General features: G+C 36.2%; 1 protein-coding gene across 2 annotated transcripts in view; it reads right to left on the bottom strand.

The window, feature by feature from the left end:
* Nucleotides 1–24,107, bottom strand: part of LOC136026290 (dual specificity mitogen-activated protein kinase kinase 6-like) — a 38,471-nt gene that overhangs the window by 11,169 nt on the left and 3,195 nt on the right. For both annotated transcript variants that reach the window (XM_065702692.1, XM_065702693.1), the window contains exons 2-5: nucleotides 12,886–12,949; nucleotides 8,636–8,801; nucleotides 5,611–5,847; nucleotides 466–645 (exon numbers count right to left, since the gene is read on the bottom strand). In XM_065702692.1, coding sequence (XP_065558764.1) covers nucleotides 466–645; nucleotides 5,611–5,847; nucleotides 8,636–8,801; nucleotides 12,886–12,949 — 647 coding nt within the window. The remainder of the gene's footprint in view (nucleotides 1–465; nucleotides 646–5,610; nucleotides 5,848–8,635; nucleotides 8,802–12,885; nucleotides 12,950–24,107) is intronic.

Genomic DNA, 24,107 nt, shown 5'->3' with positions numbered 1-24,107 from the left:
ATCTAGGAATTTGCTTATTTTTACCATCAAGTTTAATCCCAAACCCTCAACTCTAAGCACTTTCCAAGATTTTAGGTTTCCCCCCAACTCCCCCTAATGTCACTGGATCCGGTCAGGACTTAAAATAAGAGCTCTGAGACACGATATACTTCGAAATATCAATTTTCATTAAGATCCAATTACCCGTTCTTAAGTTAAAAACACCTCATGTTTTCTAATTATTCCGAATTAACCGTCCCCCCACTCCCTCCCCCCAGATGGTCGAATCGGAGAAACGACTATTTCTAATTTAATCTGGTCTGATCCCTGATACGCCTGCCAAATTTCATCGTCCTAGATTATCTGAAAGTACCTAAACTAGCAAAACTTGGACAGGCAGACCGACAGAATTTGCGATCGCTATATGTCACTTGGTAAATACCAAATGCCATAAAAAGTGACACAAAAAAAAAGAATGAAACTCACTGCCATATAAGGCTTACATCCGGCATCAATGGTCTTAGCCACAGAATTAACAAGATAGCCAGAAATACCATAATCACACATCTTCACTTCCCCCTGTCGATTGATCAAGATATTTGAGGGTTTTACATCTCGATGTATCACCTTCAAACGACTATGCAAATAATCCAACGCAAGAACTACCTGAAAATAAAAGCTAAATCAGATTTTTTTTTCACAATGAATCCTTAAATATCTTTTTATGAGGTTTCAGTGCCCCAATAGCAGGAACAGAAAAAAAAAACAAACAAAGAATAGGAAAAAGGAAAAAAAAACTCCCAATGCGAAAATGAGATTTCCCTTGTTGTACATAAGCGCTAATTAGCGTATTATTAACGGCTGGTTGTCGGCAAAAATACTCATAAGGTCTTGACTGTGTGGTTACGTTTTATTTTCGGAAGCTGTATGATAAATAAACACGTTATTGGACAAGTATATAATACAAATTAAATAAAAGAACTTTTTTTTTTAACTGAAAGTAAGGAGCGACATTAGAACTTAAAACGAACAGAAATTAGGGGAGAGTCGGGTAAGACGGACCGGGGGGCAAGACGGACCTTTTGTCATTGCTCGACTTGAGCGTCACCTTTTTATCACTTGTAGAGCTAGAAACAACGGCCATCTAGTGGCAAGTTTCGGAGCGAAGTCTGAGAGTTGAAGCCAATCTTGTCTTCGAGAAAAATATTTTTATTCGTTTTCACATTCTCGAAACCGGCTTTTGAGGTAAATGTTTTTCTTTTCTGGTGTTTCTAATGTTCTGTTTTATACTGTGGTAATTTTTCTTACAAATATGGAGGTCTAGGAGAGTGTGTGAGACATTAATTTTTTTCATTGCAGCGCCATCTTATGTTATAATTTTTAACTATTCTGAAAAAGCAGGTTTAGGGTAAGATGAACCACAGAGACAGCGGGTAAGACGGACCGGTCCGTCTTGCCCCCTATCATCTGGGATCTTTTTCGAAGTTATTATTTTTTACGTATTTTGTGAATATTGTGTTGCATTTATTGTTCCCGCATGTCAATTAGAAATATATTAAGCTGTCTCTCTTTTGCAGAATGGGAAAGTATGCTAGGAAAACCACCCGCGGTCTCCACGACCAGGACTTACTGAGAGCAGCTGCTATGCGAGTTAAATCTGGTTCGCCACTTCGCAAAGTTTCGAAAGAGGTTGGTTTGCCACGAAGCACAGTGCGAAGAGCAGTTGCAAAACTCGACGCAGCAGAAGATCCCCAATCAGTGGAGTTAGCAACTATCTTCAACTTTAAAAGTGTGTTCTCAGCAAACGAAGAGATACTTCTGAAGGACTATACGATCATGGCACAGCACATGCATCATGGACTTACGAAAAAGGAAGCAGGTCAGCTTGCATATGAATATGCCCAGGCCAAAGGGAAGAATATGCCGAAGAACTGGACTGAAAATAAGTGTGCAGGAAAAGACTGGATGAATAGCTTTATGAGTCGTGTTGGGCTTTCCCTAAGGTCCTCCGAAACGACAAGCCTTGCCAGAGCCACCAACTTCAACAGGACGAATGTCAGCGAATTCTTCAATAATTTAGAAGAGCTGCTTATAAAGCACAAGTATCCACCGAATAGAATATATAATCTTGACGAGACTGGAGTAACCACCGTTCAGAAGACACCAAAGGTGGTTGCAGAAAAGGGATCAAAGCAAGTTGGACGCATTACTTCGGCTGAGAGAGGGACGCTGGTAACAGTCGTAGGGTGTATCAACGCAGCTGGCCAGTCGATAGCCCCTTTCTTTGTCTTTCCACGAGTGAACTGGCTTCAAAGTTTTCTCAATGGCACGCCCCCTGGAAGCACAGGAAAATGCCAGCCGTCTGGATGGATGACAGGCCGAGATCTTCCCGGATATGATACGCCATCTGATCTCCCAAACCAGTTGCTCGCCCACAAATCGACTTCTGCTGATTATGGATAACCATGATTCGCACGTCTCATTGAGCGTGGTTAATCTTTGCAGGGAAAACGGCATTGACGTCTTAACGCTTCCGCCACATTGCAGTCACAAGCTGCAGCCTCTTGATGTTGCTGTTTATGGGCCATTCAAGCGATACTACAATGAAGCAGCTAACTCGTGGATGATTTCGAACCCAAACAGGAGGATTACCATTTATGAAATCGGAGTATTTGTTGGAATCGCTTTTCCAAGAGCTTTCGTCATGGAAAACGTACTAAGCGGGCTCCAAAAAACAGGAATATACCCTTTCAATAGGAACGTTTTCCAAGATCACGACTTTCTCAGCGCCTTTGTGACAGACCGACCAGCACCAGAGACGTCTCCCATGACAGGCCAGTCTGCAGTTCCATCAACCAGCCCTGGCGACGAGAGCTTGAATAACGACGTGCTGCCAACTACCAGTAGCTCAGTGATTTCTGCGACTATGCCAGTGATTCCAGAGTCGGTTCGTCCTCACCCTAAGGCGAGTTTCTATGCAAGAGACGGAAAAACGTCTAGGAAAAGAACAAAGTCCAAAATTCTGACGAACACACCCGAAAAAAAACAGACTGGAAGAAGAATTTGAGTTGAAAAGAAAAAAATCAGAAAAGAAAGCTCAAAGAAAACGGCCTGAAAAGAGAAACCTCTCCAAACAGCCTGGGAACGGGGAAGACAGCTTCGATGAGCATATCGCGCTGGATGATGAAAGTGATGACAGCTTGCATTTGGATGGGTCAGAGGAGGAGGAGTTTCTTGATGGAACCGAACCAAAAACTGGGGATTTCTTGGTTGTGAAAGTGCCGACCAAGAAGAGCTTCAGGAATTATGTTGGAGTTGTGTGTGATTGTGAATCTGATGGTTTCCAAGTTCAGTTTTGGAAGCGATTAGCTCCATCGAGCAAATTCACGGCAACTGAAGAGATGAGCTTCGTGCGAAAAGAAGAGGTCTTCATGAAGCTGCCAAAACCGACCCCTTCGGGTGGAACGACGAGACAGTCGGCTCAGTTCGTTTTTCACGTAGATTTGGCCTCGTACAGTGTTTAAATATAGTTATTTGCTAACTTTTTACTTTTTTACTTACTACTAGTATTTTAAGTATTCGAAATAAAATTGTTTAGAGACAATCAATCTTTTTGAGCAATTGGGTCCGTCTTGCCCAAAGGGCTGGTCCGTCTTATCCTATGGGGTGGGCAAGATGGACCTTTTGACCAACTTCAGTTTTTTTTATCTGGGCCCGGAAATACGGCTGATTTATGTGTGAAGAAGGTTTCTTTACGTAACTTAATGTTTTGGGGACAATTTAGACACCTTTCGTCAGTCGTTGCTTGTTTCCAACCTCTTCCGCAGACGAAAAACCAAAATGGGGTCCGTCTTACCCGACTCTCCCCTACTCCGTATATGAAATGGGTTGTCCCCTCCGCAATCCCTCGTTCTTTACGCTAAAGCTTTTAATTGTTTTAAAAAGTAGAATTGTGGCAAAGAGTCAAACTTCAGCGTAAAGAGCGAGGGTTTGCGGAGGAGACAACCTATTTCATATACGGAGTAATTTCTGTTCGTTTTAAGTTTTAATGCCGCACCTTACTTTCAGTTAAAAAAACTAGTTTATTTTATTAATTTCTGAACGTTTTTGAATTAATGCATGTTTGATTTTGGCTCTCCGTACATAAATTATTAAAATGAAATTTGCATATTAATTTTTTTGGCTACATGTCTTTCTCTTAGTTTTGATCAGACGATTTTGAGAAATAAGGGGTGGGGAAGGAGGCCTAGTTGTCTTGCAATTTTTCGGTTACTTAAAAAGGCAACTAGAACTTGTAATTTTTAACGAACGTTTTTATTAGTAAAAAATATCCGTAACTTAAGAATTAACTTATGTAAAAAACTTTTATATTCCTATATTTTTATTATGTATATGAGGCGGTTTGTACCCTCGTTAATACCTCGCTCTTTACAATAAATCATAAGTTTTGTCCCAATTCTTTAAGAATGACCCCTGAACCAGAAAGGCCGTAGACTAAGTAGTTGAAATTACTAAAAATACTTTAGCATAGAGAGCGAGGTATTTATCTCCTTCTAAATACCTCGCTCTTTATGCTAAAGTATTTTTAGAACCCCTCATATGCGTAATAATCTCTGTTCGTTTTAAGTTTCAATGCTACTCCATACTTTCGACTGAAAAACGCTTTCATGTTTATTTTTTCATTGTTTTTTTTTTATAGTAATACTAGACAATCCCACGCTCTTTTCATTGAATTTTTCTTCCCCCATGACATATTCCTCCAAGGAAAGATCCTCCCACATATCCCCCTCCCATCAACCTCACCCCCAAACCAAAAAAATCCCCCTGAAAACTTCTCTTCACTTCCCAATAACCATTACTTTACGATGACCCCTGAACGAAAAAAAAAAAAAAAAAAAAAAAAAAAAAAAAAAAAAAAAAAAACAAATAAACACGCACCTGTTATTTGTCTTCTGGCAAAAAATACGAAATTCCACATTTTTGTAGATAGGAGCTTGAAATTTTTACTATGGGGTTCTCTGATACGCCGAATGCGATGGTGTCATTTTTCGGATGGTGACTTTTAAGGGGTGTTTCCCCCTATTTTCCAAAATAAGGCAAATTTTCTCTGGCTCGTAACTTCTGATGACAAAGATTAAATTTGATTAAACTTATATATTTAAAATGAGCATGAAAATCCGATTCTTTTGATGTATATTTTAGCATCAATATTCCGGTTTTTAGAGTTTCGTTTACTATTGAGTCGGGTCGGTCCTTACTTAAACAGTTACAAATAAAACGCGAAAAATTCCCCAGACTAGGGAGATAGTTCCTAGAAATGGAAAGGCCCTTAGACATTTCTTGGGTCAATCAATGCAGCTATGATTGGCGCTTACCATTATAGACTGTGTCAGTATCCAGGGGTAGGGGGTTTGGCCCCCCCACCCCAAAATGTTTGTCCGAATCATACCAACATAACAAAAAAGCATATGAACAAATTCTGAAGCGTTAGTGAAGTTTTGTTTTGCAACTCCCCACCCCTCCCGAAAAAAACTCCTTAAAACAAAATCCTGAATACGGCTCTGATTATAGATCATTACACTCGTTTCATCATTAAAAAAAATAATATTAATGAAGAATAAAAAATCTTACAGACACTACAATTCTTCCAATTATATCCTCTGGCAAATATTTTCCATGCTTTAAAGCTTTGAGATAAAACTTGTCCAAACTGGAGTCCATGCATTCCATGCAGATCCAAACATCTCCTTCTCGAAAAAGCGCTCCATAGAAACGGACGGCGTAGGGACAGTCCGAAGTACGCATACATATATCCAAGTCCATGAGCAATCGTTTCTGTTCCTTAGAGTTAACTGTTACAGGAATTCTCTGAAATCGAATATTCAATATAACATATTTAATAATAATACTCATTGACAGATAATCTTTAATAATATATGCAATCAAATTATATCTAATCGCTAGGTGTATTGCGTTTAGGCGTACTAATATTTGATTAGTAGGCTATTATTATTTTTCGTATTTTAATTTTTATTGATGTGCGTTGTTCCGATTGTTGGGCATTAAGTTAGTGTTAGCAGGGTACATGGTTATATATTTATATTTTTGCTTTGTTGACCCTTTCTGAAGCAAATTTAGTTTTTTTTTTTTTTATCTGGTTTGCAGATTTATTTCATTATCCATCCTCCATATTACGCCCTGGTATTTGGAGGGGACGTAGTTATGCTTGTATTTTTCTTAATAACTAAAATATAAAAAAAATACAAAGACTATCAGAAAATTAACAAAGATTTTTAATGAGTTTAACCAACTCAATTAGGTGTTGATAACCAGAGAACGCTATCCTTTACTATCTACACGTCTAAACCCACCAAAGCGTTAATCCAACTAAATACCATTGGCTTCCACCAAACCCTCTTTAAAATTGTTTAATCCCAGCCAGATTGAAGTACCTACTTTTGTCAGCACCCCTTGCAAGCTATTTAGTAAACCAATTCAATAAGTATAGTCTTTGTGCATCTTGAGGTTCAAGCCATCTTGAAGTTCACTGCTAGCAAATAGCGAGAGCCCATAAAAAGGGCAAGATAAGAAGTTTCAAACATCTAAAAAATATATAAATAAATAGTAAACAAAATTCACGATAATGATAAATATGAAGAAGAGCAATCTACTGCTTTTGGAAATTTTTATCGGATCACAAAAAGGTCCACACATAAATTATGACAAATAATTGCTGGCATGTATCAATCTCATGCTCTTTTCTACTAGAAACAAAATAAAAGATAGCAACAAGTCCTATAGTAAGAGAGCAAAGCTTAACAAGACAGTTATTGTTCTCCGTGATGTCACTTAGCAATATGCATTTACTTCAACACTTGTGCATCTGGATAGTAAAACTTAATTTAAAGAAATTCAACAGTATTTGTTTATCTCCTGATCCGCATCCAAACTTTATTTCTAAGAATCAAGCCATCGACACCGATTATGACCTTAGTCTCCAAGGAGTTGGTTTCTCAGCTGATCTTTCTTGCAGCACCTGCAACGGTCAAAGCCAACCACCCGCTCCTTTTCACTTCAAAGACCTTCTTCCATCCAGATCCATCATCTTTGCAAGACGATATCCCGACGAATGTAAATCTTTACTTGCCACCCATATTGAATTTTATCAGATTCTACAACAAATGTCTTGACATATTTAGAATTGGCCTTCTTTTAAAATCATATTAAAAAAACAAAAAAAAAAAAAAACAAAAGATATGCAAAAATAAAAGGAAAACAAACGCATAATTCTTGTCGATCAAATACTCAATATGCTTTCGACAACTTCCACAACGATCAAAAGCGATCATCCTTTGATTTTCACAACAAAAGGCTTCTTCTGACTAACTCAATTATCCTTCTACCTATGTCTATCATAAGACTGGGACTATCAAGATTACCCCCCCCCCTAAGGAATATCCACAAAAGGGTGGATATAACATACGTCAAAGACCTATAGTTTTCCGAGAAAGATTTGATGTGTTTTCAACTACTATTTTCTACAAATGCATCTATTCTGAAAAGCTTTCACACCTTGCCCCACAATCAACAAGAGCACAGCAGAATCTGATTATTCAAAGAAAAGTCACTCTGGAAGGGACAAATTCCCACGAGAAGAATTTTCCCTGAAAGAACCATTTCTCTTTGCGTGTTATTCTTTCAAAGCACCATGCTGGGAGCTCAAAGCAAGAATTGAGCAGAATTATAAGACCTACTGATTAAACTGAGCAAAAACATGCCACAAGAAGACAGTGAGTAGTGGCATAAGCGGCACAGTGATTAGTGACATGAGTGGTACTAAGCGGTGGCATGCCCCAATAATTATGTTTTCTTGAGTTCTGTTGAAATCAAGCCACCTGTTAGGCAGACTTAAGAATTCAAGTTTGGTCACGGAAAATGCAAAATTCGAAATGCACAACATATCGGGACAAAATGAAACAACAATGGCAGTGTTTATATAAAAATCATACTAGCAAGTCAAGCATCTTACTTTGGTACTCGCCAAACAGAATATTTTGTATAAGATCTCTAGTAAAAGAGGAACTTTAAGACAATCTTGTTGTGATTCAGCCGAAGTCCCATTCTCTGACGGGGAAGTCAACTGCCCCCCTCTAAAAAATAGCTTCTCGGCTAATGATGGCCCCATTTAGGAGAATTACAGTCCCCCATCTTGACCAACAAAGAAAATTTCTTCTGCATGAGAAGCAGCAAGTGTGCTGCACCTTCTTTTGCTTCTTTTTTCAGTTGCTACTAGTAGAGTGAATTAACATTATAGATAGGTGTTTAAGGGCTCATCTGGAAGGATCGAATGCCTTTTGTAATTAACAATCTAGTTCCTTTTGTCATTAACAACAGATAATATTAAAATAAATGCAATTGTCCCCTAGAACTACATCTTCATATAAAGGATGACGTAATATAAGTATATTTTCAAAAGTTGTTTATTTAGGATGTAATATCATGTTTGACTGACTCTGTTGCCTAATTCTCTGACTTTACCATGTCTGTGATATAACCATCGTAAAGAAAAATAATCCCAGTAATGAAACAGTACCAAATTATCATTCTAATATTACAAAAAATAGTTAAAGCATAAAAATTGAAATAATTAGCATACCTTGACTGCCATCACAGTGTCTGTAAGCCTATGTCTAACTTTTTCTACAATACCATATGCACCTTGTCCAAGTAAGCAGATGGGTTCTAAGTCATCTGAATTGACTTCAAACACCTGATCTCCAATAGTAATTGTAGTATTCTTATCCAAGTTCCTTGGTGGACTTCTATACGAAAAAATGAAAAAAATTCTAAAAATAGCAAAGTGACCAAAGAAGGTATCAAAAATTTCCTGGTTTATAATCTTGCCTCCACACATCCTGTTTACAGGCCTTTGTCACTTCTGTCTTACTTTCCCTTTCCCCTGTTTATTCACTAAAAATTAACTGTCACCATCTAAAAAAAGACAAAGAAAGATAAGTCAAGACTATATGATATTTTTTTAAATGTTCTAGTCAAAAACAACAAAGTCTAAAGGTTAAAAGACCTATAATTTTCCAATGCATGCAAAAGTTCGACTGGAGCAGTTTATATTTGCTCTGACTGCAGCATTTCTTACAAAACGTACTTGATTTTTATGAGGAATAAAGATACTCAAATAACTTTCAAAATTCTGAGGCCACCCTTTCCGACCTTCAGAAAGTGTGACTTTAGGAAACCCCGATATAAAGTCCCCCTTCACACAAAAATCAAATGCATGCAGAAGCACTGGTACAATTTGCAGAGATTATAGCCTGGACATTACTGGTAGCTTAAATCATAACCATCCACTTTTTCAACAGAAACTTTGACAAATAGTTTTCCCCTTTGTAATTTGGTTTCATTTAGCTTTGGCCAAATTTCAGTTTTGAGCTTCGTTTCCGTTCCTTGTACAGGGCAGTATTTCCTTTTAGATACACAACACTGAGCAAATACACATACATCATAAGTGTATACAGTTCAACAATAGAGGTGTAATCAGGTGGAAAGGAATGACACATCAAATCCCTCAAAATCTGGAGACATGTTTTAATCACAGAAGATATCTACTAAAGCAGAAAACAGTCTTCCGTTTTCCTTCTGTTTTTGTTTTTAGATTTTATATATTATTTATTATGTTTTGTATATTATTTAATATTTTTTATGGTTTATATTTTGTTTATATTTTTCATGTTCGGTTGTGTAGTGTGTTTGTGCTGTTGCATTGGTGATTTCTTTTTTCACTATATATATATATATATATATATATATATATATATATATATATATATATATATATATATATATATATATATATATATATATATATATATATATATATATATATATATATATATATATATATATATATATATATATAACTTGGCCCATTTGTAAATCCTACTTACAAACATGTTATAACAGGGGACTTGTCAATAATAAAGCAAGATGATCTTCAAATTATAATGAATAAAGGGGCTAATTTCCGTCTTTCTCATCATCTGAAACCATCGAGTGTTCTTGATGGCTTGGAAAATGATTTTGATTTATTTATTGATAAGTGGTGTAAGAAAGTGAATAAAAATAAAGAGAGTTTTCAAAGTTGGAAGAATTTAATTATTAGTAGAATAAGAAATAAAATATATTCTAACTTAAAAATAGTAATACTAAATCGTTATTTTACAATGCGAAGATTAAACAAGCAATTGCTAATCTACAGAATGAATTTGTAATTGTGCCAGTGGATAAAGCTAATAATAATTTTTTCCATAATTTGTCAGAAGCTGTATTGTGATATCTTAAAAAGGGAGTTATGCACAACTAATGTTTACGAAAAGGTAAATTTAGAGGATGAGAATTTAATTGAAAAGACTGAAGAAATACTTTTAAAAAATTTTAATATTAAAATAAATGACAATGATAAAAAGTTCCCTTTCCTATATTGGACTGTAAAATTTCATAAGAATCCCCCTAAACCACGGTTTATTGCTGGAGCAGCTAAATGTCCGACCCACATTGCTGCTACTGACCTCTCTTTAATTTTAAAGGAAATTGTAAATAAACTTAAAACCTATTGTTCTGGTATTAAAATTTTTTCGAATTTTAATCCATATTGGAGTGTTAATAATTCACTGCAGGTGATAGATTCTTTAACAATGGTTTAAGCTAAAAGAATTGAGTTTTTCGATTTTGCGACAATGTATACTAATTTATCACTTAATGTAGTGTTAGATAATTTAAAAACTGTTATCAAGAAATCTTTCCTCTTATCTAGTAAAAGGTTCTTAAAAATAGACACTTATAATAAAAAAGCTATATGGACAAACTGCTTTAATACTACAGTTAACTTGAGATGTTACAGCTTGGATATGATTTTTGAGTTATTAGAATTTATTTTATACAATACTTATATAAGATTTGGTGGTGATTTGTACAAGCAAATCGTGGGAATTCCCATGGGGGGGGGGGGGGAATGCCAGCCCATTTAGAGCTGACTTGTTTTTAAGTCAACTAGAATATAAATATATGATGGATAAGAATAATCCAAATAATTTAAACCATGTTTTGTCAAATAATAAAAGATATTTAGATGATATTTTGGTCTTAAATTGTAAGGATTTCATTGATATTTCTAAAAATATATATCCATCAGAGCTTACTCTTGAACCTAGTCATGGCGCTGGTCATGAAGATCATTTCTTAGATTTAAATATTAATATTTGTGATAATAATAAATTAAGTTTTAAAATGTATAATAAAACGGATGATTTTGATTTTGAAGTGATTAGTTTCCCATTCCCTGAAAGTAATATACACTCAAATATCACATATTCAGCGTTTTTCTCACAGTTACTTCGTTACGCAAGGATTTGTAGTAATTATATTGATTTTAAAAATAGATGTAAAATCTTAAGAAAAAAATTGATATCAAGAGGTTTTTCTGCAAATAAATTAACTTGGCAATTTAAAAAATTTAGTTTTCATTATAACGAACTTTTAAATAAATATCAAAAGAATTATCTGGAAATACTTAAAGAAATTTTCAACTGATTTCGGAGGTTCGAGAAATGGTGTTGCAGCGCCATTTATTTTGAATTATGTTTCTAATAGAGCAGATTTTTTTAAAAAAAATAACCACATGGTAAAGATGAATTCTATAATTGTTTAGTTCATTCAGGTTTTTTGCAATGTGTTAATATTTGTGATTTGGTAAAATTTATCATATTTAGTTTACTTATTGTTGCTAAAATGAGGGATATATTAACAGGATAAGCTTGTTTTGGTGTTACTTGGTTGTTTTACATTTGCTGTTTTTTTTTCTCTTTCATAGGCATGTATTTTGGGCGTGATACCTGACACGGGGATGCCATGGATATTCTGTGGTAGCCACAACACTTGGCTGGGTAGAGAATTTAATGTGGCGAAACCCTATAGACAAGTGTATTCTCCTGATGAGCCCTTGTGTTGGGTTGTTACCTCTGAATTATTTGTCTTTATTGTTTCTATTGTTTGGTAAATGACGACTTATACTTATTGACGACATGACTGCCTGTCCATGGATTATTCTTTATGGTTGATTGTGAATGGTTATGCTGTTTGACCTATGTGATTGTATGGATGAGTAGGGTTAATGCCTCATTCAAGTGCTGGTCAATATTAGTCACTAATTTAGGAAAACAGTCTTCCTTTTCTCCTTCTGTCTCTATATATATATATATATATATATATATATATATATATATATATATATATATATATATATATATATATATATATATATATATATATATATATATATATATATATGGGAGAGAGGGGGATAAAACCAGTGGCGTAAATTAGAGAGGGGGTGTATGCCCACCTAAATTTCGAAAAAACGTCTTTTGTAGTGTTTTTATAAAAAAGCCTTGTTTCACTAACATTTTTCTTTAAAAAATTACCCCCCCCATAGATTTTTGAAAAATATACTTGTTATAACAGAGCTCTTAAAAATGATGAGTTGTTTGTGATATACAAGTAACAAATTTTAGCTTGTGTCAATTTTATAAGTATCTATAAAGATGAATTATAACAGATCAAAACAGACCATTTTCGGTCTCGTTGAGCCCCTACACTGCATGTGTCCAAAGGGTACTCTATGTGGCACCCTAATCACAGAAATTAATGCTTAAACCAAAAGACATCGTAGATAGGAACTATCTGTTACCCACTAAGCTAACCAGAGTAGGAAATAGGTTCATATAGGTGTTAGATCAATATTCAGAAGGAAAAAGAGAGTCTTTGTGTGGGTATGACGTTCTAATACATAAATTCTAATATACTGCACATATAAGAAAAAGGAATAATATTTACAATAAAGCATCTGGTTCTGGAACAACTTCAATCCTTTGAAGTGCAGGACCTTTTCTCTTGCTTTCTGAAAAAAAAAAAAAAAAAAAAAAAAACGTTAATACAAGCTTGTATTTCCCTTCTCTGCTAAAAATTAAGAATTTATTGATCCAACTATAAGTTGTTATAATAAAAAGAAGCAAATCTTCATAGAGTCATTATGGATATTTAGGATTATACATTTATAACATAGCGGAAAACGATAAATTTTCACAGAATAATTGCACATGCCAAGAGTGTAGACAGGCTTTGACATTGGGGTGCCTGAAAGCGGTTTTGCCAAATTGGTATTCCAACAAGAGCTAAGAGCTCATATGGCACTTGTGACGAGGTCGGAAGAGCCAAGGACTCATATGGTATGAACTCTAGCAAAATTCTAAGAATCAACAGATTGATTTTAAAGGAAAATCAGAGGCTTTATGCCGGTCAGAATTTAAAATAAGAGCTCTGAGACACGAGATCCTTCTAAATATCAAAATTCATTAAAATCCGATCACCCACTCGTAAGTTAAAAATACCACATTTTTTCTAATTTTTCCTCTCCCTTCAGCAATAGAGATGGTTGAATCGGGGAAAATGACTTTATCAAGTCAATTTGTGCAGGTCCCTGACATGCCAACCAATTTTCGTTGTCCTAGCACGTCCAGAAGCACCGAACTCACCAAAGCACTGAACCCCAACTCCTAACTCCCCTAAAGAGAGCGGATCCAGTCCGGTTACGTCAAATCACGTATCTACGACATTTGCTCATTCTACCCATCAAGTTTCATCCCAATCTCTCCACTCTAAGCGTTTTCCACTTTCCCCCTCCAACTCCCCCCAATGTAATCAAATCTGGTCGGGATTTAAAACAAAAGCTGTGAGACATGGGTCCCTTCTAAATATTAAATTTCATTAAGATCCGGTCACCCGTTCTTAAGTTAAAAATACCTCAATTTTTCTGATTTTCCCAAATTAACACCCCCTCCAACTCCCCCAAAGAGAGCGGATTCACTCCAGTTATGTCAATCACATATCTAGGACTTGTGCTTATTCTTCGCACCAAGTTTCATCTCAATCTCTCCACTACAAGTGTTTTCTAAGATTTCCTGTTTCCCCCTCCAACTCCCCCAATATCACCGGATGCGGTCGGAATTTAAAACAAGAGCTCTCAAACATGAGATCCTTCTAAATATATAATTTCATTAAGATCCGATCACCAATTCTTAAGTTAAAAATACATAATTTTTTCAATTTGTCCTCTCCTTGCAGTCCCCCAGATGGTCGAATCGGGGAAACACTTGTTTTCAAGTCAATTTGTGCAAGTCCCTGACACGCCTACCATTTTCATCGTCCTAGCACGTCCAGAAGCACCGAACTTGCCAAAGCGCTGGAAATCCCACCAATTCCCCCAAAGAGAGCGGATCCGTTCCAATTATGTCAATCACATATCTAGAACTTGTGCTTATTCTTCCCATCAAGTTTGATCCCGATCTCTCCATTCTAAGCATTTTTCAAGATTTCTGTTTTCCCCTCCAGCCCCTATGTCCCCGGATCCGATTCGAATTGAAAATGAAGCATCTGAGGCATAAGATCTTTCTCATTAAGATCCGATCACCCATTCGTAAGATAAAGGTACCTCAATTTCCACGTTTTCCAAGTTTTCCAGTTTCCTCCTTCAACTCCCCCTAATGTCACCGAATCTGGTCGGGATTTAAAATAAGAGCTCCAGGGCATAAGATCCTTCTAAATATCAAATTTCATTAGGATCTGATCCCCTATTTGTAAGTTAAAAATACCTTATTTTTTCTAATTTTTCCGAATAGCGTCAATAGCGTATCTAGGACTTGTGCTTATTTTTCCCAACATGTTTCATCCCGATGTCAATAGCGTATCTAGGACTTGTGCTTATTTTTCCCAACATGTTTCATCCCGATCCCTCCACTCTAAGCGTTTTCCAAGATTTTAGGTTCCCCTCTCCAACTCCCCCCAATGTCACCGGATCCGATCAAGATTTAAAATAAAAGTTCTGAGACACGATATCCTTCTAAATATCAAATTTCATTAAGATCCGATCACCCGTTCGTAAGTCACAAACACATATTTCTGTTCTTCTAATTTTTCTGAATTAACCATCCCCCTACCCCCCCCCCTCCCAGATGGTCGAATCAGGGAAGACTATTTATAATTTAATCTGGTCTAGTCCCTGATACACCTGCAAATTGCATCGTCTTAGTTTATCTGGAAGTGCCTAAACTAGGAAAACCAGGACAGACAGATTGACAGACAGACAGACTGACAGAATTTGCAATCGCTATATGTCACTTGATAAATACCATGTGCCATAAAAAGAAAAATATGCTCAGTCCTCATTACTGAATTTTGGAAATAAACCACCCAGATCAAAACTGACTACCTATAACATTTTTTTATTATTACTTATTACATTTTTACACATCTGAGACAATTGCCAAAAACTGTCTGGTGGTGTTCTAAAAGGCAGAACCAGCAAGAAAATGTATGTTCAATTATACTTTCATTCTCCTGATCTACACTGACCCCCCCCCCCCCACTAAGCAGTTTTTGGCAATTGTATCAGATGAGTTAAAAATTCAGATACAAATTTAGGGGTAGCAATGAGAAAAAGAAAATTTATTCCTGAAAAGGAACAATCATGATTTTGCTTGGATAAAACAAGGAATCTATAATAAGGCTGAATAGAGAAAATGAACTAGAAGAAAAACTAAAAACCCAGAATACTGAAATTGAATCAAATCCAAATTAAAAACAAACCATGAGCAAAATTAACAATTGGAGCTACTTCCTTCACATCCAGAAGTAACTGAAGTTAAAGTAAGATAATTCTTTTTTTTAATTCATTTTATCCTTGCCAAAAATATCTTGCTTTAAACTGGTGAAATATCTGAAGATCTTATATTTCTACCTGTATTAGAAATACATTTTCTTCCTCTCTTTTCTCGTCCAAGACCAGTTTTTGTGTGTATGTGATGGGGAGGGGGGAAGAGGGGCTGCTCTGTTTGGAGTCAGAAAGAATTCTCCTGTATTTAGGTATTCATTAATTTTAGAACCTTTTCTATTCATGACTTTGTGCATAATTCTTGGTCCTCTAAAAAAAAAAAAAAAAAAAAATCAGACTTAGTTGCAAGTAATTTAACTCTAAGGTTACAATAACATATCCCAGACAAAAGTAGTATCAACCACAAATTAAGGCGCAAAGACATACTTGCAAACATGGCAGAAAGTAAACTTGCAAAGCAAATGAATATTTCATTTGGATTCAGGATGAAATTCCGATCCTAAAAGTATTTGTGTTTCTTAGCTATCTCAATTGTCCATTAATGTAGAAACTTAACATACTTTTGGAATCACTGACAGTAATATGAAAAAAATAAAAAAGAGAGCAAATCAGTGCTACCCATGCAAAAGAGTGATTTTAATTTTGTACAAGATAGGGGCTATAACTTTTCTGTAAGGGGGGTCTTTGACATTGAAAATTCCCACAGTGCTGCTTTCACTTTCATCTGACACCATTTTTGAGAGTTTTCAACTAACTTTAGAAATTCCCATCAATTTGTTTTGCTATAACTTTTAATGCATGAGAGGTGTAGCATGAGTGGGAGACAGTAACAACGGCAATGAAAGGGGTAAAATTAACCTTGACTTGATGTCCACTTAATTAAACAATCTGTGTTGGCTTTTTCTACAATTGGCTATGACTTGACTTTTCCCACAACTATTCCATTTTCAATTCAAAAACCAACGGACTCAGTCCGTTTTTAAGGTCATATTAATCAAAACCAGAGCTGTTCCTAGGAGGGGGGGGAGGCAACCAGGTCAGCTACCCCAGGCACCATAATTGGACACCCACTGGTAATTACCCACTTTGATCATATTTTTGTATAAAATTTTTGTATAAAATCATATTTTTATATTTAATCTTTAAAGATTTAAAAATCTTTGCATATGCATCAAGATCACTGAGCAAGTATGAACAGAACTGCTCTCAACAAGAAAAAAGAACTATTTGCCATAGTTTATGGCCCTCAACACTTTCATCACTGCCTGTATAGATGGAAAGTTCAGGTCATTAGGGATCTCTGGTCCCTCAAATCAGCATTAACAAAGCCTCTTCATGTAGTGTCACCAAGAATTCAACACCTCATGATGTATATCCAGCCATGCAACTTGACTTTCAAATATAGGGCTAATAGAGAAGTCTCTGTTGCTAATGCACTTTCAAGATTCCATCTTTCAGATATTGATTGCCAAGAAAATAAATAAAGAAACCAACGTCTTTGTAAATTTGCTTCTGAAAGCCAAAACTGCTACTGATAGCAAACTTGAAAAACTGAGACAAGAGACACCAATAGATCATGAGCTACAAGCACTGGAAACAGTTATTCTAGAGTGATGGTCTCATTCTAGTAAGTCATACCCAAATGAAATAATTTAAAACAGGAGAATTTACAAGGACCTGTTAAAACACAAGGGATTCACGGGATCTTCGAAGATCCCGGAATAGTCATTCTTATCATTTTACAAAGCAATATCTTGCAGGGTTTATGCTCATTGCATTTGGTTGCAGACAAGAAAAAGTAAAAAGTCAGAAAGATTTTCAACTGGCCAGACATGAAGAAATACATTGAGACTTTACTCTGCAATAACAATGCATGTATTCAAACAATGAACAATGAGCAGAAACAACCTATCATTTGCATGTCAATGTCTGATGGTGCATAGGGAATTTTTGCTCATACTTGTAATGGAACCTAGCAACAGTCAAGAGCAGAGGCAAAGCTAGGGTTATGAATTTGAAGGAAGGGATATAAAGAACATACCAACAAAAGTATCCAGCATGCGAACAAATGTGGAAACATGTTAAAATGAGACACACAAATTTCCAAGGCATCAGTGCTGCACGCTGATGCCTTGGAACTTGGGGGAGGGTCCTCCCCCTTAGATGGGCCCCTGGTCAAGAGCTTCTCCAGCCAGAAACAAAATATTCTAAACCAGGTCTGGCAGAATACTGACAAAATGCAAAAGACTAGACTTATTGTGAATAGGAGCATAATTATAATGGGAAAAAGTGCCCTAACATTTTTGTATTTATATGTGCCTAGGTTAGACTGTATTAAAAACCTAAATCAGCTTGACTACTGCAGGAACTAGAAATACCTACCTGTGTTCTAATCTGAGCTATAAACCACAGCTTAAAAGTCTTCTGAGTAAGAACAAAGTGAAATTCTAATTTAGCTACTTTTTGCTGTCTTGGAAAGGAAAATGAAACTTTCCATGATGAAGCAAGGGCCAAAACATACTCTGGAAGGTATTGCCAAACTTCTATTTTAACCCTCTTCAAATTTGCAAGTCTCAGAAATGTGCCTACTAGACACTACTCAATGTTTTTTTATGCTCTTTCCATGTAGAATAATCATTTCACTCACACATGTGCCCCTCCTCCTCTGCCAGTCCTATACCTGTTGAAATTTTAACAAAGAGAAATTTTGCCATAGTTTTCGGTTACCACTTTCTATTTCTCTGGTTTAAGGTTTATGTTTACCATGCATGTTTTTGGCCAATTTTAAATAGATCACACACCATCTTCAAATTTCAATGAAAGTTAGAAATTTCGGCATTATCGGACAGATGAGATTAAACTTTATAAATTCACTGCATTAAATTTTTTAAATTTGCTTCAGACTTTTTTAAAAAAGGAAAATATATATTTTTTTTTTAATGTGGAATTTTGCAACTAAGCTGAAGCTTCTATTTCAACCAAATAGACAAGGTTTTTACATCATATTGTTCATTAGCCTCAGATCTATTTATTCACCATGCCAGATTTTTTAAATTGCTTTGAATTTTTGGAAAAAAATAACGTAAAATTGCTTGAAAAAGCAAAAATTGTTACCACTAGATGGACTCTGCTTTGCTATTTCTCATTCAAAAGGCAGATGGCATCATGAATGGTGAATGTAATGCCTCTGGAGTGGATGGTTTAACCAAATGCAGTTTTGTCTTACAGTTACAGCCTGACAAAGCAACAAGGCAAAGTTCTTGACTAGACTAGCTTGGAATATTTTTATCTGTAATTTATCAGACTTCGTGATTTTAAGTTTCATTACTGAAAATAAAAACTGAAGAAGAATAAAAAGCAAACCGCAGGACAATTCAAAAAGTATCTAGTTTTAGATGTCCAATCTGATGTATTTTGGTTATAGAAAAAAAGAAATTATCTCTTTTGAAATAGTTTTGTTCAAAGTTGTTTAAAAAATCCAAATATAATTTATTTATGTATGTTTCATTAATTTATCTATGTACATTTATTACTAATCCACATGAAGTAATGAAAATGTTGCATGGAATCAATACAATCTTCTTAATTCATTTATTTTAAAATTATACCAAATCACAGGCAAACTTTTGAAAGTTTGAGGACAAATATACTCAGAGATCTGCCAATCATGCTTTTTCCAGTATCATAACCAATACTGTTATAATGAGATCTAGTGCTTAGACTGGTTAAAGACCCAGTTGAAAAACTAAATTTGTAGATCTTGTTTGTTTGTTTTTTGCCACTTATTTCTCCTCAACAATTTGTTTGTAATGCCAAAACAACTGCCTGTCTCCTATGGAAGTAAACAAGTTTTTACAATACAAAAGTGGATTTTTGCCTTTTCAAAAATAATTCAATATTGAAAAAAAACTCTGCCACTGAAATACCTGTGGACATACCCCTTTTTACCACATTGTTTGGGGTCAGAACTTCTAAACCTAAATATTAGGTTTCTACTTCTGAAATACGAGTTTGATGCTAAAATAAAGAAAAACAACATATAATTCACTATGGTGATTCCAGGATTGCTGTTTGGGGGTAAGAATTTTTTTTGGGGGGGGGGAGATTACAAAACAATCAAAATGAACTTATAGAATTTTTGTTACTTTTTTCCAAGTAGGACAAAAATGTAAGGGGGGAGGAGGTTCAAACGTGGAAACCCCCCTCCCCCACTTAGACAAACTCCACACAGAAACTCCCTTGATCTTTGATAAAATTTGATTGGAAACTTTTCTTAACAAGCAAATTGATAGTTAGTTTCGAGAATAGTTGGAAACATTGGAATCATTTTAGGTTTCTGCTTCTGAAATATGGATTTGATGCTAAAATTAAGAAAACATATCATTGACAAGGGTGTGTTTGGGGAAAGGAGTAGTTTTTGGAGGAGAAGAGTTACAAAAAAAACTTCAAAATGAGTTTATTAAAAAATTTCCTTATTTTTTTTTGTAAGACAAAAATGTATCAAGGGGAAGGATTCAACCCCAGTAACTCCTCCACTTGGATTTAACCTTGATCATTAATAAAATTTGGCTTTTTTGTCAACAAATGTGGCTTTGATCCATCCCAGGTAAACTACCACTACTAACTCACTGCAGCACCAAGCTGCTTGAGGCCAACACAGCTACGCACACTCCTCCTCCTAATCTATTCCCCTTTACACCCTCCCAGGAAGTTTCCATTTCTTTAGATCTTAATTTATGACATCCTCCTACCCCAGAACAACCTGCTTTCCGTGTAGCCCAAGACAGTTGGCCAAAAAGGACATCTTTGGCACTCTGTCATCCTTCATCTGCAGAACATGGCCTAGCCATCTCAACCTTTCTGTCATTATAGTCCTAGAAAGCGCGATTGAACCACGTTTTTTGTTCAATCTACTGTTTGAAATACAGCCAGTCAGCCAGGTAACCAGAACAAACCATAGGCAATTTCTCCGGAAAAAATCTAGTAAATTTTCGTCCACTTTTTGGAGCGCCCATGCTTCAGAGCCTAATTTAACCACTGTCATCACTATAGCTTCCAATATTATATTCTTGGTTTGCAGACTTATCTTCCTACTCTTCCAAACTTTTTATGAACTGTACCCTGAGCCTTAGCTATTCTACTTCTAACATCTTCACTGCTCCCACCAGCTTTAATAATAATACTACCAAGGTAAGTGAAGCTGTCCACCTGATCAATCTTTTTGTTACCCAATGTTGCCTTTTCATCTTCACTTATTCCTAGCCTTAGTGGCTTAGTGTTCTTAATATTAATTTTCAAACCTATTCTAGCGCCCTGAACTCACAAAACCTCTAAAAATCCATTCATTTTGCTCACACTCACCTAATATGCTTGTCATATTAGTCATTTTCTACTTCTAACATCTTCACTGCTCCCACCAGCTTTACTAATAATACTACCAAGGTAAGTGAAGCTGTCCACCTGATCAATCTTTTTGTTACCCAATGTCACCTTTTCATCTTCACTTATTCCTAGCCTTAGTGACTTAGTTTTCTTAACATTAATTTTCAAACCTATTATAGCACCCTGAACTCACAAAACCTCTAAAAATCCATTCATTTTGCTCACACTTTCATCTAATATGCTTGTCATCAGCATAATCTCAGTCCAGGAGAGTTTTTCTCCCCATTTGATTATTTGGTCTCCAATTGCCTTTCCCGTGCTCCTTAAGACAAAGTACATCAAAATGATCCATATAAAGGGGGATAGCACAAAACCCTGCTAAACTCCTGATTAAAAAAAAAAAACAGTTACTTACCTCATTTCCTACCTTAACTGCAGCAGTATTATTCTTGTACATAGACAAATCTCTTTAATGTATTTGTCTGGTATACCATATAAGGATAAGACCTTTGTTAACACTATTCTATCAACAGAACTGAATGCTTGCTCATAATTCATAAAACTGAGGACCAAAGGTATTTGACAACAAAGGGACTTGTCAAATATTAACCTAAGAGTGAAAACTTGGTCAACACATCCTCTACCTTTTCTAAAGCCACACTTTCTTCTGTTAAAACTGTGTCTACAGCATCTTTCAGTCTAAAAAGTATCATGTTCCTAATTAATTTGCTACCCATAGAGACCAGACTAATGCCTTGATAATTACAAAACTCACTCTTGTCACCTTTTTTATTCAGTGGTTTAATCAAGGTTATCCTAAAATCCTTAGGTACTTCCCCTTTTTCAAATATCATATTCAAAATCTTCAGTAGCTTATTTCTAACCTCAGAGCCACCATATTTAAGAAACTCATTTGACATTATCAGCACCTGGAGCCTTATTATTTTTTAATCCTTTCAGTACTGTTGCTAATTCTTCCTCACAAAACAAATCTTCCTTCACATCCAAGGTATCACAAACTTATTTCATTTTCATCTATATCTTTTCCTGCAACTGTATCTTGGTTTAGCATATTCTCAAAATGTTCTGCCCATCTCTATTTAACTCTTTCCTTATCACTAATTGTGGCCCATTCCTATCTTTAACTGGGACTAGTCTGGATTGACTACTCCCTCTCAATTTATTAACATGCCAGTATAATATTTTACTATTATGCAGTCTACCTTAAAAATTACCTTAAAATTGCAGCTTGGAGCAATATAAGGATTTTTCTTTGTAGAAACTCCAGAGTTGATAACACATGACCTTACCTTAGACCTTAGATCCTCCAGAGCCAGGGGTGGCTCATAGGGCGTCTACGAAACCTCGCCAGACATCTCGGAGCTGAGCTGCAGCCATGACGTCCTCCCACTGTGGTTGAAGAGACAACTCCGCATTTCTCAGGTCTCAGTTGTACTGTCGTCGTAAGGTGTGTCTTGGTCGACCTCTTTTTCGCCTCCCCTCGGGACGCCAATCATATACTGTATTCGGGAGTCGATCCTCTGGCATACAGAGGACGTGGCCAAGGTATGTCCATCTCCTACGTTTCAGAAGGTCAGTAACTAATGGCTGACCAGTTCGCCAGCGAACTTCTATGTTGGTGACCTTTTCCTGCCACAATATGTTCAGGATTCTCCTAAGGCACATGTTTTCAAAGGCTAGGACACGTTTCTCTAGCTGGGAGTTTAGTTTCCAGCATTCACTAGCATAGAGGAGGATGGACATCACATTGCTATTCAGGAGGTGGAGCTTCAAGCGCATAGAGTATTTACTACTGCGCCAGACTGGTTTCAACTTGCTAAAAGCCGATGTCGCTTGTCCAATTTTCCTCTTGATTTCGTTGGCTATTTCACCATCGTATTCGATCCAACTCCCAAGATATTTAAATTCCTTGACCTGCTCAATAGTTTTATTTTTGCATTTTAATATGAGTGGGGAGTCAGATGTGGCCATACTCTTTGTTTTACTGACATTTACTGCAAGTCCCATTTTCTCGGCCTTTTCGTCTATGGCATCGAGTAGCAGCTGCAGTTTCGCTTCTTCAAGAAGAACAACGTCATCTGCAAAGTCCAGATTGGAGATCAGTCAGCTGCTAATCTTCACTCCAATGCCTGAAGCATGCTGTAGAATATAGTCCATTACAATGACAAACAGAAATGGGGATAGGACACACCCTTGTTTGACGCCAGACATTATCTTGAAGAAACGCGTGTCCCCATTTTCTGTGCATACACAGCATTCACTATCCTCATATAGTGTGATTATCATTTTGACTAGTTTATCAGGTACTCCGTAATATTTCAAAATCTTCCATAAAGTGTCTTGGTCAACAGAATCGAATGCCTTTTCAAAATCAATGAAGAGCAGGTACAGCTTTTTGTTCCATTCTCTGGACTCTTCCACCATCAGTCTAAGAATGAAAATAAGATCAGAGCAAGACCTACCAGGTCGGAACCCATGTTGCTCTTCCCTGAGATGTGAGTCCAGGGCTGCTCTTAGGCGTTGTAGTATTACTGAAGCTAGTATTTTACTAGGCACAGACGTCAAATTGATGCCCCTCCAATTGTCACAAATTTGTGCATCACCTTTCTTGAAGAGTTTGACCAGTATACCTCTGGTCCAATCTTTTGGGACTTTTTCGTTGTTCCAAATGGCCACTAGAAGAGCAGTCCATACGAACATGCAGGCTCAAAGGGACGCTTTCAGCATCTCTGCCGTGATCCCATCAACTCCAGGTGCATGTCCATTTTTCAGCTTTTTCACAGCTGTCATCACTTCTACCGTCCTGGGTGGGTCAGAACTTATGTCAATTTGTAAAAATGGCATATCCGATACTGTTTCTGGATCATCAGGTCTGGGCCTATTTAAGACTTTCTCAAAATGTGAGGCCCATCTCTTGTCAGCTTTCTGTGGATCCAAAATAATGTCTCCATTTTCATCTTTCACAAGGGATGTACAATTTGTTTTC

Source organism: Artemia franciscana, chromosome 4 (assembly GCF_032884065.1).
Source record: "Artemia franciscana chromosome 4, ASM3288406v1, whole genome shotgun sequence".
Taxonomy (NCBI): domain Eukaryota; kingdom Metazoa; phylum Arthropoda; class Branchiopoda; order Anostraca; family Artemiidae; genus Artemia; species Artemia franciscana.
The sequence above is the reverse complement of the archived record's forward strand: the minus strand, read 5'-3'. Positions and strand labels throughout refer to the sequence as shown.